This window comes from Elaeis guineensis, chromosome 2 (genome assembly GCF_000442705.2).
Source record: "Elaeis guineensis isolate ETL-2024a chromosome 2, EG11, whole genome shotgun sequence".
Taxonomy (NCBI): Eukaryota; Viridiplantae; Streptophyta; class Magnoliopsida; order Arecales; family Arecaceae; genus Elaeis; species Elaeis guineensis.
Genome location: NC_025994.2, coordinates 112850712 through 112867229, shown reverse-complemented (window position 1 = coordinate 112867229; position 16518 = coordinate 112850712). Strand labels below are relative to the sequence as shown.

General features: G+C 41.4%; 1 protein-coding gene and 1 non-coding gene across 2 annotated transcripts; both read left to right on the top strand.

Moving 5' to 3' along the window:
• The first annotated feature begins 1128 nt into the window (after positions 1-1128).
• Positions 1129-1213, top strand: TRNAY-GUA (transfer RNA tyrosine (anticodon GUA)). The gene is given in 2 exon segments: positions 1129-1165; positions 1178-1213. It is a non-coding gene; the product is annotated as a tRNA-Tyr (tRNA).
• A 6413-nt stretch (positions 1214-7626) lies between these two features.
• LOC105044230 (uncharacterized) lies at positions 7627-11681 on the top strand. The gene is made up of 5 exons (XM_010922058.4): positions 7627-7811; positions 8020-8074; positions 8463-10121; positions 10475-10604; positions 10814-11681. Exons 3-5 carry the CDS (start codon positions 8466-8468, stop codon positions 11467-11469), a joined length of 2442 nt encoding a protein of 813 aa, XP_010920360.1. The 5' UTR covers positions 7627-7811; positions 8020-8074; positions 8463-8465; the 3' UTR covers positions 11470-11681.
• The last annotated feature ends 4837 nt before the right edge of the window (positions 11682-16518 follow it).

Below are 16518 nucleotides of genomic sequence, written 5' to 3'. Positions count from 1 at the left end.
ATAATCTACCATAGGAAAGAAATCAACCTTCAACAAAATAAGTAAGTAGCCAAGAACTCTTAAGGAATTCTAAGGAAGAAATGGAACTCCATGTGGGTGCTTGATGCTTGACACAACTTGGCATGAGCATGGCATATGCTGGCATGCATATTTCTTCTCTTGCCATGTGGAGAGTGGTGGCTCCAAAGGTGACGTGGACAAATCCAAGTATGGTCCTATGGACCCAAAGCCAAATGCATTAAAATTTATTGACTGAAAATAAATAACTGAAGTAGAATCAATTTAATGATGCTTCTTCGATCCAAATCGAACTTAAATCATGTTGCCGATTTTTGATGGCTCTGGTGTCCGCACCAATAGGGGTCACTCATTCCCATTTATATTCTTGAGTCAAAGTCTCCTCAACCAAATATACTCTTAGTGGATTGTCTGATATGTTAGAAACACCCAACTGATGGATAGGAAAAATAAATATGAAGAACGGAAAGAAGGCACAGTTATGTCAACAAAAAGAAAAAAGTTATGGTTAGCATAAAATGAGCTTTGAAAGATGTTACATTTGAGAAATGGCTTGCGCCAAACCTACGGTATTATGTAGCTTAAAGCTGCTCGTGGCATGAAAGAGAGGATTCATGTAGTTATTATTACTACATGTAGCTCTTGCCTGTGCACACGTGGATATAGCATTTCTCTTGACAAAATAATATGTTAACATGAGCATGCATTGCATATTAGGCTCTGATATTTAGGCAAGGAAAATAGTTTGTAATTTACCCAATAGCTTTGGTTAGGTGTGTATCTTCTAATATCTTGTAACTTTTCATGTCTTTCGAGGAACTAATAGCTCAAAACGTAGCTGGTTAATCCTTTCATTTTGGTGAAGAGGACAGCAGAGGATAAGCTCATAGAACTTTATTCTTAATATAGGGTATTGTCCCTTATATCAGAAACGGTTGAAAGGATTTTGAGAATGGGAGAGTTCAGGATAAATACGTGAGTGTCCCAAATTTTTTTTCGACCTTTGAGATCAGCGATTTCATCTGTTCCTCCGCATATACCGCATGTGTGTGCAGTTCAGAGAGCATTTAAGAATTAATATTCTTTATCGAGAGAGTGCTAGAGCAACGACCGACCTTAGCTCAGTTGGTAGAGCGGAGGACTGTAGTGGTGCAGGTGAATCCTTAGGTCGCTGGTTCGAATCCGGCAGGTCGGAATATTTTTTCTTAATTTTTAAAAAGTAAATGACTTTCCAATTATATTAAACTATTGAGACTTTTTTAATGGAAGAGAAAAATCTATTTTTTCCTTTAAATGATCTAGATTATACAATATTTTTATTTTTTCTCTTTTTTTATAAATAAAATTTTTTGAACATTGCATGTACTTTGTTTCGCACAAGGTACGAAAGTTATCATACAAATGAAAGAATATTAGCATCCTCTAAACTCTATTTCTTAGTATTTTAGGTTTCCATAGTTGTCTTATGATACGGATTTACAGGGCTATGCTTGCTCATTATATGAATTTTAATTAAAAAAAACTTGCTTATTTATTTTTTAAAAATCAAGAAGTAGGAAGCCTAGAAGAAAATTTTCATTTTATTAGCTCCTAAAGAAGTAAAAGGAAACGGAGCTCATTCTTTGTGAAGGAAGAAAATGTTGTTTTCTAGCCATTACCAAAGCTCATTGCCCTCCATCTGATTGTAATCACTGATACACTAACCAAATATAGTACCAAGGCTGCTAATGGTAATCTCATCATTTTTAGTTTCATTACAAGGCTTTGCATGATTCCTTTAGGGGTTTCAATTTTCACTTTAGTGCATGATGAATACAATATGGACTAACAAGAATTTCATGGTATGAAATATTCTACAGCAATAAAGCTTTCACTGTAGATGAGTGTAATTAAAACCTAAATGGCTTAGTTTTATGGTGTTTTTTTCAGAAATTTTGTCCTCCTGGTGACTTGGATGACTGTGGCTAAGTTTCAACAACATGACCATCTATTCCCTCCCTCAGCCCTTCTTTTCTTTTCTTTTCTTTTTTTTTCCTTCTTTTTGGATGATAGTTATAACATCTATAATAACCACTGTTGTCACAAATTTTTGATTTAGAGGTCGGTGCGACTAAAGTAGGCGGCAACGGTAAGACGACAGCGATCGGATCTACAAAAAAAATTTCTGATCGACGTTTAACGTTCAAGTTAGAAATTCGGAATAGATGGAAAAAAAATGAGCGAAAGAGAAATTTTTTCCTTTGGAGATTTTCTGTGAGCCTCTGTTTATAAATAGAGATCGAAGAGCCGTGAGGAGGAAGAAAAATCAGACAATTAGCCTTATCTTATTGGTCGAGATATGCTTGTTATCTTCTGTTTTATTTGAAAAGATATATTTGTTATTTTCTTCTTTCTCCACTTATGGCAGGCTGTCATACAGATTCTTAGATTTTTTCAACTGACGTAGATCAAATATAATATATTTTAAAATATTAATTTGGGTCGGTCTTCATAAAATCTGTTGAATCCAGCTTTCCTATATATCAGCTTTAACTGAAAAAAAAAAAATCTATCCGTATCAACTTATTATTTATCTAAATTTATATGAATGAATTATTTCAGAATAAAATAGTGACAATTATAAAGGCTATTCATTGCAATTATTAAAAGAAAAATGATAGTCTGTAATAAAAATGTGTATATTGCTGCCTAAACCATAGTTGACCAAATGAAAATAAAAATCTCAGCTAGCATCAAGAGTTGATTCTAATTCACCTCTAATTAGTCATCCAACACCAGCTGTTGCATCCTTAGTAGATCCATCAAAATTGACCTTCAACATATCAAAAGGACAGAAGGCAACCAAGAAACTGCAAAAGGGTAATAATATCCATGGTGACGTAGTGCATCAGAACAGCTACTTTAGTGCCTTGTTTAATGTTGAAAGATTTATTTCCTATGACTTGAGTTCATTGACATGGTCGTCAGCTCTCATTATTAGTTATTGTGCAGACAACTATTTACCATGAAAAAAAGTCTCTCATTAAAGACTATACCACATATAGCATCCATTCCATATAAATCATAACATAGTCTCCATCATTATTGTTGCTTGAAGAAAGATACTGCAACAGCTGTGACAGTGAAGTGAATTGACAATTAGATAGATTGTTTAAATGCGCCCAAAAATCTTTAACAAAGTGACATCTTATCAAGACATGTTCAATGTTCCCTACTTCATGAACACAAACCACAAAAAGCAGGTTTCTCGAGAGCATGGACTTACAAGAAATCTTCCCTAATTAACTTTTCACCAAAAGGTTTTCACGCTCAGCATCGCTGACATTTTCCTGACCCAAGAAACTTCCCTAATTTTGTTGCTTGTAGGCTAGATTGGAGATGCTATGTACCTCCTTCAAGGGTCAAGATTGTTGAGAAATTCTTTGTGCACCGCGGATAATGTAGAAAATCCGACATAAAATGTACCACTTTATGTGATTGGTTCACATAGCCATCACTTTTCAACTTATAGTTCCACTTTTTGATTTAAAAATTTTGAATGACGAAAATATTTTTATTTTTTGAAAAAAAAATAATATTCTGCATACAAAAAATTATAATTTTGACGCAGAATATCATAATATGACATAGAATGTCATAATTTTTTTCAAAAGAATAAAAATAATTTTATCATTCAAAATTTTTAATCAAAAAAGTGAAACTATTTTGTTGAAACATGGTCTGTATCCTTGAGACTTTGACTGTTTAGATACATTAATGAGTAGTATTTTTTTACTCAAAAAAAAGATAAAATAATGATTGATCTTTTTTCACTGCAAGAATCATTATCTTGCATAGTTTTTTAAAAAAGCACTCCAATCTCTTCTTTCCATCTGCCTGCATAGATCATGAAGTAGCTGTTATATTTTGAAAATTGTACAAAATATGATTTAACAATACATATCGTAAAAGAAGATCAATCATCCTCTAGATCATGAAGTAGCTGTTATATTTTGAAAATTATATACAATATGATTTAACAATACATGCCGTAAAAGAAGATCAATCATTCTCTCTTGAAAGATACAACCCGCACCTCTCCTTCAGACTTAGGTTGCTCATTATATCCAAATATAATTGATCATTCCATGATAGGTATCTTAAAAAAATTAGTATGGTTCCACCATCAAAAAGAGTATGATTTACTTATTAGACGACTTAATCATGGGCCCAACCTGCCTAGCCCAGCCCAAAATTTGATAAGCTCGGATTGTAAAATTAGGCTCACGGGACAAGCCCAGGCAAAAAGATAGGCCTGATCCGAGAATCATGCCGGCCCTGAAAAAAAAAAAAATCCAAATTGGCATGACCTGAGATGATCACATACATTTAATATATCTTATATAGTATTAATATTAATTAATTACATATGATGATAATATATTTATAATATATTAATATCGAGTCTATTGTATGGATCTGATATTGGCCTTACAAGATTGGATCACGTAAAGGCAAAAAATAGAGGCATGATGTCCGTGCCGAATTGAGACTAGGCATAAAACTTAGGCCTAATTTCTATTGCAGAATCTGGCCTAGTTTAGTCTGATATTGATCGACTCTTTCATATATATATATATATATATATATATATATATATATATATATATATATATATATATATATATATATATATATAGTGATATGCTCTCATGAATTATATGATATCATTTTCTGCCACCTCAACTGTGGAGGCAGTTTGATAATACATTGGGGCCCAGCTGCCCTACTGGATGAAAAAGAATGAACTGTCACGTTCCCACTTAGCTGCTGTAGCTGGCTTTGCATGCTCCGTCGCGTTAGCGTACAGTGGCCCGATAGCTGTGTACGCTCACATGAACCACAGTGCATGGGATAGAGGTACGCAGCAAACGTTCGATAATTCTTGTCGAAATGAGGTGCATTCCGGAATTTAACAACTAACGTCAGTGGCGGGGGGGACCGAGAATGACCACAAGACCCCCACTTGGCCTTTAGTTTCCATGTACTAGCCCTGACTAGCCTTTAATTCTACTTGATATGCTATCTGGTTGGGATCTTACTCTTGTTCAATGCGGATCCATTGAAAGATGATGTTGTGTCTGTGTCTACGTCTGGGTAATAAGTATGCGTATCAGGTTTAGGCCGGATGAAGGTTGGCTGCAAATGCCCATCAAATATGAAATATTATTTTTGAAGAGTTAATCAAGTTAAATAATCTATACTTTGAGAAATTTATAAACATTTAATACATAATGTATAAAAAAAAATATATAAACAACAAGAACTCAATGGTTAACTATACAACAATGATTATATACTAAAATTTTTATGAAAAAAAATACTTAAAGTCAAATAAAAATATCCAAACATATTCTAAAATATTTTTATTTTTAATTAAAAATATATAAATAAACTAATATTATTTATGCATTTATTCCGTTATTTAAGAATGTGTGTGTATAAATTATAGTACTCTGGTTTCAGCAACTGTTGCATTAAGTAGAGTGAAAGGAGATGTAGGACGATGAGAAGATTAATTAGCTTTAATAAGATAATTATATAATATTTTTGATTTTTATAAAAATTAAGGTCATGAGAATGGCATTATCATCAGGTTTTGAAGATCTCTCGCAGATGGAGAAAGTTGCCAACTGACCGATATTAGATTGGTTAATTTTTTTTTTTTGAAAAAAACAGTGTAAGAAAGATTGATTTTAAAATTTGATTAGTTAAATAAAAAAATTTATAAAAATTAAAAAGATCAAATCACAAGATTTTCTGAGTGTCCGGATATCATTGTCACCCCTTAAGGGTATCATGTCAACATCTTTCTCACGTATGATGTTGAGAGGAGACGTACGCTCCTTAGAAAATTTCATATGAAAGTCTTTTGCTGTGTACGCACGCGCATATATATATATATATATATATATATATATATATATATATATATATATATATGTATATATGTATATATGTATATATATATATATATGTATATATGTATATATGTATATATGTATATATGTATATCATAATATTTTAGTTTCAGTAACTATTGCATTAACTAGAATGAAAGAAGATGTAGCGCAGTGAAAAGACTAATTAGCTTTAATAATATATTTATGTAATATTTTTAATTTTTATAAAAATCAAGGTCACGAGAACGGCATCATTAGGTTTTGAAGATCTCCCGCAAATGGAGGAAGATGCCAATTGACCTATATTAGATTGGTTGATATTTTTTTTTTTAAAGAAAACAATGTAAGAAAGTTGATTATAAAATCTGGTTAGTTAAATAAAAAAGCTCATAAAAATTAAAAAGATCAAGTCATAAGATTTTTTTAGCGTCGAGATGTCATTGTCACCCCTTAAGGGTATCATGTCAACATCTTTCTTATGTATGATGTTGAGAGGAAACATACGCTCCATAGGAAATTCCATATGAAAGACTTTTGACGGCAAAATGACATATTCCCATGTGTCTACCTTCTCCTAGGCCCTTTCCCCGGCAAAATGACACAACTCAGAACTATCACAGCATCATGTGGTAGCTTAACAATCCATTCTGCTGAACAATGTTTCAATTGGATAGAGAGAACTGAGATAGTGTTTGATTGCAAAGTAAATAGGAGAATATCTCCCTGGTAGAGGGATATCTCACCAAATTCTTGCCACATTGGCTTAGATGATATTCCATCACATGGTATAACTCTATTCCACCAAAATGACAGAATAGACTTAAATCACAGAGTAGTCATGTCATATTTGTTCTATTACCATTTCATCTTTATCCACTCTATACATATGCATTAAATAAAGTTTTGAGACAATCTATCACGAATGTAATTTGGTCTTTGAGTTAAAATCTATTTTGAAGTTTTATATGCACTAAATGAAGCTTATGTCCTTCATCTATTCCTTGCGCTCATTTCTCAATCGAATAGCAAAACATATCTAATGCAAAAAAAAAAACACGTCAGTTGCACATAGAAATATCTCTTCAACATGGCAAAGGATATCCCTCTCCCACTTATCCTGCCACTAATCACCACCTAAGGCTCAAAGTCTTTGACCCAAGGGTCCGGTCTACTCCACATAATAGGACTATTAATTTAATCTAGCAGAAAAGAATAAATCCAAGCGGTGAGAACCCTAGTAGGTAGTTAGGTCCAGATTAGCACAAATTAGACCACCTAACCAAACCATTCTTCGTCCCGATTATAGACCAGCAAACGATTCCGATTTGGAACTGAGTCATTGTTGACTTTGACCTCATCTTAACAGCAGACCATTTAATTCTAAATATCTATTTTATGAATTAATCCAAATGAACGGTTTGAGCTCCTGAGTACTATGGCCCACATGAAGGTTGGATAAAGCACAAACAAACAAAAATATACTGTGATCTGTTTTTCTCCATTCATGGCCGATTTGGCAGGGGGTTGTTGGCTACCCCCTCTAGTTTTACCCTTCCTTCCTGTCGAGAAATACTGAGGGGTAACAATATTATATCTTTATGGGCCCACCAAGTTAAATGAAGGGATTTAATGAGAGAAGACCAGCCAGGAAGCCAATCTTATTTCAGTTCTCCTGGTGCACTGATTTCTTAAGAGGTCAATGCGCCCCGTTTGGGGTTTCCTGACAGGCTACAAGGCATCTGGAATGGAGTTGGAGTCTAAACTAGAGGAAACTCCCAGTTGTTTCAGCATGCCACAAGTTTTCTTTCTTGCGGTTTTCAAATCCTCTACTTTTCTTCACTAGAGTTGCAGGTAAGTCTCTTCTCCTTCATGGACCCTTTGATATTGACTGCCCAATGAACCAATCAAGAAATGTGTGTTTTAACAAAGAAAGGTAGTGCAGAATTCCATTTCAGATATGAAAAGATCCTCTTTTTTTTCTTTTTCTTATTTATTTATTTATTTATTTTATTGGCAGTAAATAACTCTTCAACTCCCTTTGCTTTCTTATGTGAAGCAGATCCTCGTGAGTAATCTCTTGTGAACTACGCTCTTCATGTGCTTCAGAATTGCTGGTGAATCTGCTCTCCTCCGCTGCCCTTTTGATACTACTTGAAATGTACCTGTACTCGAATGATCTTTAATTAAAGAAGCCTAGGAATGCATGTAGAGTCGAATATGATACTGAAATATTTAATCACAGCCTGTATTCTTTGTCAGTATATCACTTTTTATTTAGCTTTGGCAGTAAATATCTCTTCACCTCACTCTTTCCTTTTCTGAAGGAGATCCTTATGAGTAATCTCTTATGAAATCAGGCAAGGAAGTTTTAGATTCCTGCAGTGTTTTGTGAGTTCCAGAACATGTACTTTTCTTCCAGGAGTAGTCCTGAGCTTGGGGAGTTGAATAATTTTGTGGTGGCATCTGACCTTAACAATTTTTTTTTTCTCCCTCTTCTTCTAGGACATGCTTTTGGACAATTTAAGATCAGTTGTTTCCAAATCCTTAAGAAAGACTCTTCTAGTCAGCTGTGAGAATGGAAATGAGACAGTTGAATGTGGGATCATGAGAAAGTCCAAATCCTCCTCTGCAGTTGCAATGGATTGCCAAAGAGGCGGCCAAGGCATGGATCCGATCTCCTTTGGTGGTAAGGAGGCGGCGGCGGCGGCAGCCATGGCCTACAAGAAAAGCACAAAATTGCAGTTACTGGAGGTATCTAGAGGAGCTCATGAGCTGACACAGATGATTGATTCATGGTCGAAGGTGCCAGATCTCGACAGGCGATCAAAAGACATTGCAGAAGATATTGTGAGAGGTGCATTGGATCTGCAGGAGTCCTTGATCATGCTTGGCAGAGTTGAAAAAGCCATGAAGACAATGTCTCAGATAAAGGACAGAGGACAACCAGGCTTCATGGAAGAAAGAGGAACTGCCGAAGAAGAAGAGATTCGCACTCGGTTAATGGGCTCTGGAAGATTTGAAATCAGTGGTTACAACAACAGATTGCAGGAACAAAGACTCTGCCATGATCAGTCCTCAAGAAGTCATAGTAAGAAGTTAAAGAATGTGACCAGAGACAGCCTTTACAGACAAAATCTTCGGTCGATCTCTTCTGATGATGAAAGAACTTCTTCGAGTCGTTCATTGGGATACTCAGCAAGCAATGGACTTAATGATGCTTGTTATGATGGAAAGGGAAAAGCAAATAGTTCACAGCCTGTGAAGGTGAAAGCACCAAACTTGATTGCAAAGCTTATGGGGTTGGATGAAATTCCTTCAGCAGCTGTCCTTCCCATTAAGAGAGAAGGTAAGAGTGAGGAGAGCTTAAATCCACCAAGACCTGTGTTTGATATCAAGGTGCCTAAGGGAGGGAGGGTGCCAATGATGGAGCAGAATCCCAATCCAAAGGGAGAGGCTCTTCAGAATATCATTGAAACAGTGAAATCTGAAGAGCTCATGGAGAGTGATCATGACAAGGATTGCAGATTTCTGTCGAGTTCTTCGAGTGCTTCGCAATTGGAACCATATGGAAGAATTCCCTACACAAATGAAGGAGTCCCACCAATTATGATCATGAAACCTATGCACTTCCCATGTCGGAAGAGAGGACAGGTCCAAAAGGATCCTCTTTCAGCTCACATTTCTGTACAGAGGGTAGCTCAATCAGTTAAGTTAGAACAACAAGAGATTGTTGCCGACAATGGTCCACTTCTATCCAGAAAATCAAAAGGAAACAAAGTGAAGAGCTTAGAGGAGACAAAAGTGAAAGCATCCCCAAAGAGCAACGCTCTGGCTTCTTTATGTCAGAAGCAACAGAGAAAAGAACGGGTAAAAACGTTCAAAAAAGCTTATGAGGGGCAAAAACTACCGTTAAATGGGACAAATGATGGAGAGAAAAGGAATGTGAAAGTTATGGCGATTCCATCATCTCAGGCGAAAACAACTACTAAAGCACCAATTAAGCCTGACAAAATACTAGGTGCCCCAGAGAATGCTTCAAGACCAGTAAATATGCCAAGAAAGCCTACCATGACATCCCCATTAAAACCCAAAACACAAAATTCCACTGCTCTTGCAACAGACAACAAGACAACCAGAGTGAAACCAGTCACCAAGGCGATTGTGAGTATCCCCCTCTAGTTTTATGTGATTCTTGTGATTTATTATTTCAGTATATCTACATTTCAGATACAACTACCTGCATGAGACCAAGAAGTGTTCAACACTATAGTTCAGTTAAATAATTAGAAGTTACCAATGATTTGTTCCTAAAAAAGCGATTCTGCATGATAATTAAATCTTTTGTTATATGAACATGCATGTGCTTGCTCTAAAATTCTGAAAAATTGTTGTGTTTTTCAAATACTGAAATAAACCTTGTCGCAAATAGCTAGGTAGTTTCTCAAATATTGAAACAGTTCCATCTCTCAATATCATTAACGTAAATTCTGTAATCACATCATCTTCTTTTGTAGACTCCAAAATGCAAAGGACATGGTAAGGAAATCAATCCTTCCAACCAGACAGATGATGTATCAACAAGGAGCATTTTGCCTCCTGATGATCCCCCTAAGCAGGAAGAGGAGACCAAGACCTGCAGCAAAGGTAAACATATGTCTCATTATGGACTCTTTTAGCAGATTGATTTCTGTTGGAATTAAGGGTTTCACACCCTTGCAACACCTGATTAACCATGTCCATGTTTTAATCAATGTTTGTCATCGATATGCTTACTTTTCAAAGCTTGGCGGTGGAAAATAACTAGAGGGAGTTTCTTGGTGCTCTAAGACTTGATAATACTACTTTGATCACAGATCTCGTAAGAAAAGACTATAAAGTAATTTGTGAAGTCATGCCCAAAGCCAGCAAAGGTGGAAGAAGCCCTGTCACAACAGAAGCAGCAGCTATTCAGGTTTCCGATAACAATACTGCTACAACAAAAGCAGATGGAGTAGAAGAAGAGCTGAAAAAATTTCTCTTGAGCAGTCAACCATTCCTTGTCCTTGCAGAAGAACTCTTCAGTTTTGATTCTTATCAACCTTTATATGAACCAAGAAATGGCCTCGAAGATCTTGGAGCAAGAAATGCAAAGCTCTACTTAGGTTGTGCTAACGAGCTAATGATGCGTAAAAGCAACCAGATAGAGCTCTCAAACCATTCAATGTCCAGAACCTGCTTATGTAGCCCTTTAGTGCATGCCTCTCTTGATCAGTTGGTTGGGGACATCAGCAGGGGAATTGGCAAACTGAGTAAATATGGTGAAGTTGGCATTGCTGTTACTTGGAAGGATGTTCTTTATTTAAGATTGGAGAGAGATCTCAGATGCAAGGAAACGTTGTTAGATGCTATGTGGGATATTGGCTGGAGGAATAAGTTATGTCTAGAAGAGGCAGACCAAGTTGTAGTTCAAGTGGGGGAGCTCATCTTATATAGGCTTGTTGAGGAGGTTGCTATGGATTTAGCATACTGAACTTTTCTTTTGTTTGGCTTTTGTCTGGCAGACTAAACATGCCCAGGTGTATTTAAGCACTGAAAATAAAATTGTTCATGATCAGCTCTGTAATAGGTATTGTTCTTCTGATTTTTGAATATTTTATTTCTTCGATGTCATTTTTTTTTTTTTTAAGCAAGCATAACTTGTGCACTGTCACTCACTGTATAAGAGAATTATTATGAAATTTGACATGCAGTGATTCTATGTTATTAAAGCAAATTTTTATGTTGGAAAACAGTGTAACTATAGTTCTCTCGAAACAGCGTGAGTATAACTCTGTAGCTAGAGTTGGATATATGCAGTTCCATATGTAACTAGGAAGAATTTTGAACAACTAGGAGAAACTTCCTTCCCAAAAATGTAGAGAAAAACATGGAGAAATTAAAATGTCATCCGATTAAAAAATTTTCATTGTAAGCTGCTTAGCGATCAAAATGCAGTCTAGAAAGGATCATGGACCTTCATTATGCAAAGAAGAGCGCATGGTACACAAGCACGAGTTACATATTGTACTCAAAAGGAGTTTGGTTCCTTTGTTAAAAAAAAAAAAGGAAAAGGAAAAAGGAAGTGTATGTGGATCGCAATTAAGCATCATCTCTTTAATCATTTGGTATTTGTGAAATTGCACATGATCTTGGTAGAAGGACAATCTTTAATGGTCAATCCGAACGTCCAATAGTTAAATTCATATTTCCCCTAAGCAAATTTTCGATCTAATGTAAGAAAAACATCACAATCATATCTCAGAAAGTTTATATAGTAACATTATTTTTGTTCTGTGAGATTTATTCTACTCTATCGTATGTAACCCAAGTTTCAGCCTTCAAGTGTGGTGGAGCTCTACACCTCCCTGTTTCCATGTCCTTCAAGTCGCATGCAATCCATGTACGTAAAACCGGTCCCTAATCCTGACCCTCACCGTAACTTGGTTCTTCTCCCACCAAGGCCATCATGGAGTCCCTGCGCCTCCTCCTGACACTACCTACGCACCCTTACCTGTAGGCGGAGCTCGACAGGCGGTGCCTTCCCTTCCGCCTCTGGGAGTCACCGCCGGCCCGCTGGAGGGACTTCCTCCGGGCCAAGGCGGCGGCGATCCGGACGGTGGTGGGGAACGCCGTCGTCGGGGCCGACGGCGAGACCGTCGACGCGCTCCCGCGGCTGGTGATCATGGCCTCCTACAGCATCCACCTGACAAGTGGACCTTGTCAGGTGCCGGGAGCCGGGGATGTCCTCACCGATAATGCCGCCGACCCCGCCATGGGCCTCTCCCTCACCACCTTGAGGCGGCTCTGCGAGGCAGACCTCTACGTGTGCCTGGTCGTGAATGGCCAGGGGATTTACAAGCTCGCCTCTATGGTTCGTAAAGACTCCGCCTTTATTTAGTGCTTTGGTGGTTCCGATGGATTTTGCTTAATCGTTACGGCTTTCTCTTGCTTCTCTGTTCTTTGGGTTGTTGATGCCCGACCGACCGACCGACCAATCGATGGACCGATCGAGAGTATGTCGGTCGGGCAGATCCTTTCTGCCCTCCCAACCGACTACATCGGGGGGTCCGGTGTCCGGCCCCCGCGACGTGCCCGACTGACCGTCGGAGGGGTCCGAATCTTCACCCGACGCCCCTCAGCTGGCCACCGACCTAAGGTCGATCGACTTCTCCAATCGCCGTTCTACCGTCAGAGACTGTCAGTCCTGACAACAGCATACGGCACTGCCGCCTAAGGGCATTATCCCACCTAAGGCATGGGTCAACCCTAGCGAGTTGACAGCCCCACGGCGATGTGACACCTTCACGACGACTCTGACAGTCTACAGTAAATTGACAATTCTTCAATTGTCCGCGCCATTAATGACGGCGCCATACCACGCTCCACTATATATATATCGAGGAAGGCAACAGTGCGGGGGGGTCTTTCCGAAAACTCTCAGGCTTGCTCCTTTCTCTCTCTCTCTCTCTCGATTGAGCTCTCTGTCTTCATTTCACTGTTGCCCAGTCTCCTCCCTGACTTGACCGTCGGAGGGTCCCCGCCGGAGCCGCCTCCGGTCAGTGTGGACTTTCTTTTTGCAGGCGCTCGTTCCCGGCGACCAGGCGACGAGGAGATTGGCCGCAACAAATTGGTGCGCCAGGTAGGGGGGAAACACGCACAGGACGTTGCGGTACGCTGTCCCCACGAAATTCAAGATGACAAAGACGAGAGCTCAGCGATCGAGGGTCACCGGGTCGGCGAGGCGCTCTTCTCGCCGGGAAGAAGCCTCTCCTCCACTCTCCGCAGCGAAACCCAGCTCACCGCACCCCGCGGTGACCGCGGAGGCGCAGATCGCGGCGATCGTGCAGCAGATGACCGTGCTGACGGATGCGGTCAAGAGCCTTCAGCAACAGCCGATCCAGCTGCCACCATCACCGATCGGACAACCGGCGGCACGTCCGATGCCCTCCAGGAGCGACCGCCGACGCCCGCATCGATCTCCATCGCCTCCGCAGGAGCACCTGCCGCAGCACTCCCACGGAGAGGAGGAGGGGCGGCCGCGGCGCGACACCCATCGGCCCCGACGGCTCTCTCCCTCCCAGCTAGAGTGAGCGAGAAAGGAGAAGCGCCCGCGAACGCCATCCGCCTCTCTCTCGGACTCTTCCGGAGACTCTACTCCTGGGATCTCCCAGCATCGACGGATCGACGACTACGAACGCAGGTTCGACGAGATCGATCGCCGGCTTGCCCAGTTGCAGGTGGACGGGCAGAAGTCCTCGAACGACGTTGACTTCCAGACCGCCCAACCTCTCTCCCGACTCATCCTCGACGAGCCGATCTTCAGTCGGTTCAAGATGCCGCACGTGGAGCCTTATGACGGCTCCACCGACCCCATCGACCACCTGGAGAGCTACAAAGCTCTCATGACGATCCAAGGGGCAACCGACGCTCTCCTTTGCGTCGGCTTCCCCGCCACGCTGCGCAAAGCTGCCAGGGCCTGGTACTCCGATCTTCAATTGGAAAGTATCCACTCCTTCAGGCAGCTCGAGCACTCCTTCGCGGTCCACTTCAGCACCAGTCGAAGGCTGCCCCGAACATCGGACAGCCTTTTCTCTCTTAAACAAGGAGAAAATGAGATGCTCCGACACTTCGTGGCACGGTTTAACGCGGCCATGCTCGAGGTTCGGGACCTCAATGAGGACATGGCCATCTCGGCCATAAAATGGGGGTTGAGGGCGTCCCAATTTACCTACTCCCTGGATAAAACCCTCCCCCGGACGTACGCTGAGTTGCTGAAGCGCGCGTACAAGTACATGCGCGCGGACGAGGGAGCTTCCGACCAACGCCTGGCCGAGCCTAAAGGCCCGAAGGAGAAACGGAGAAAGGGTCGGGACCCAGCTATGCCTGGCGGGCCCCCGACCGAAGGTCGGGTGTCGCCCCCACAACGGGACAAGAGGTCGCCCCGACGTCGGAGCCCGAGGCCGATACGTCGTAGGTACGATTCCTACACTCCCCTTTCTGCGCCTCGTGCGCAGATTTTGATGGAGATCGAAGGGGAAGAGTACCTACGACGGCCTCCGCCTTTGAAGGCAAAGGGCCTCGACCGACGGAAATACTGTCGATTCCACCGGGGCCACGGCCACAACACCGAGCAATGTATCCAGCTTAAGGATGAGATCGAAGCCCTCATCCGTCGGGAGTATCTCGATAAATTTTGGAGGAACCCGCCAGCTCGACCAGTTGCCGACCACCGACCCCAGCCGACCCAAGAAGCGACTGATAATCGACCTACGGCCGGGGTCATCAACATGCTCTCCAAACGGCTGGGCCCGGGGACGTCCGTTGGAGGGGAGCCGGCGAAGAGGCTACGCCCGGACGATGCGATTACCTTTACAGAAGAAGATGTTCGGGGCATCCAAGTCCCCCATGATGACGCTGTTGTTGTCTCGGCAACAATAGCCAACTATGATGTAAAGAAAATTTTTGTAGATAATGGAAGTTCAACGAACGTTCTGTTTTACTCGACCTTCTCACGGATGCGACTGTCGACCGACCGACTCAAGAGAGTCTCTACACCCCTGATAGGTTTCGCTGGGGATGCAGTCACAACGGAAGGAGAAGTCACTCTGCTCGTGACGGTCGGTACCGAACCGCGACAAAGCATGGTTCTCCTGACTTTCGCGATCATCCAGGTGCCCTCGGCCTACAATGCCATACTCGGAAGATCCGGACTGAACGCCCTTAAGGCGATAGTTTTGACGTATCATCTCCTGGTTCCGTTCTCGACCAAAAACGACGTCGGGGAGATGCGCGAAGATCAATACCTCACCCGTCGATGCTTTCAGATCTCCGCTCAAAGCGACGAATCGAAAGGCCCCCTGACGGCTGATAAGCTGGACCAACGGGAGGAAGAAGAGCGGGGCGAGCCGGCCGAACAGCTCGTTCCCATCGCGATAGCAGGGAACCCCGACCAAAAGGTGTGGGTCGGGTCTCAATTACCCGACCCCGAGCGGCAACATTTGGCAGAGCTACTGAAGGCAAATACCGACATATTCGCTTGGTCGACGGCGGATATGCCGGGAATTCCCCAGAGACGATGACCCATCGACTCAACATTGATCCATCAGCAAGGCCGATAAGGCAGAAGAAAAGATCTTTCGCTCCAGAAAGACAGAAGGCCATCGACGAGGAGGTGGATAAGCTACTCGAGGCGGGCTTCATCAGGGAGACCACTTATCCCGATTGGCTCGCCAACGTGATGATGGTGAAAAAAGCCAGCGGGAAATGGAGAATCTGCATCGACTACACCGACTTGAATCGAGCCTGTCCAAAAGACAGCTTTCCACTTCTGAAGATCGATCAGCTGGTGGATGCGACGTCCGGCTACCGACTGCTCAGCTTCATGGACGCCTTCGCAGGGTACAACCAGATCCAGATGGCGCCTGAGGATGAGGAACACACCGCCTTCGTGACCGCCAAGGGCCTCTACTGCTACAGAGTAATGCCGTTCGGACTGAAAAATGCTGGCGCCACCTACCAATGGCTGGTTAACAAGGTCTTT

What these genes read in the sequence shown, in the direction of transcription:
- LOC105044230 (XM_010922058.4), top strand. Translation starts at nt 8,466, where the DNA reads ATGCTTTTGGACAATTTAAGATCAGTTGTTTCCAAATCCTTAAGAAAG. An exon ending in AACCAGTCACCAAGGCGATT is followed by an intron (nt 10,122 to 10,474) that starts GTGAGTATCCCC and finishes CTTCTTTTGTAG; the next exon opens with ACTCCAAAATGCAAAGGACA. An exon ending in GACCAAGACCTGCAGCAAAG is followed by an intron (nt 10,605 to 10,813) that starts GTAAACATATGT and finishes CTTTGATCACAG; the next exon opens with ATCTCGTAAGAAAAGACTAT.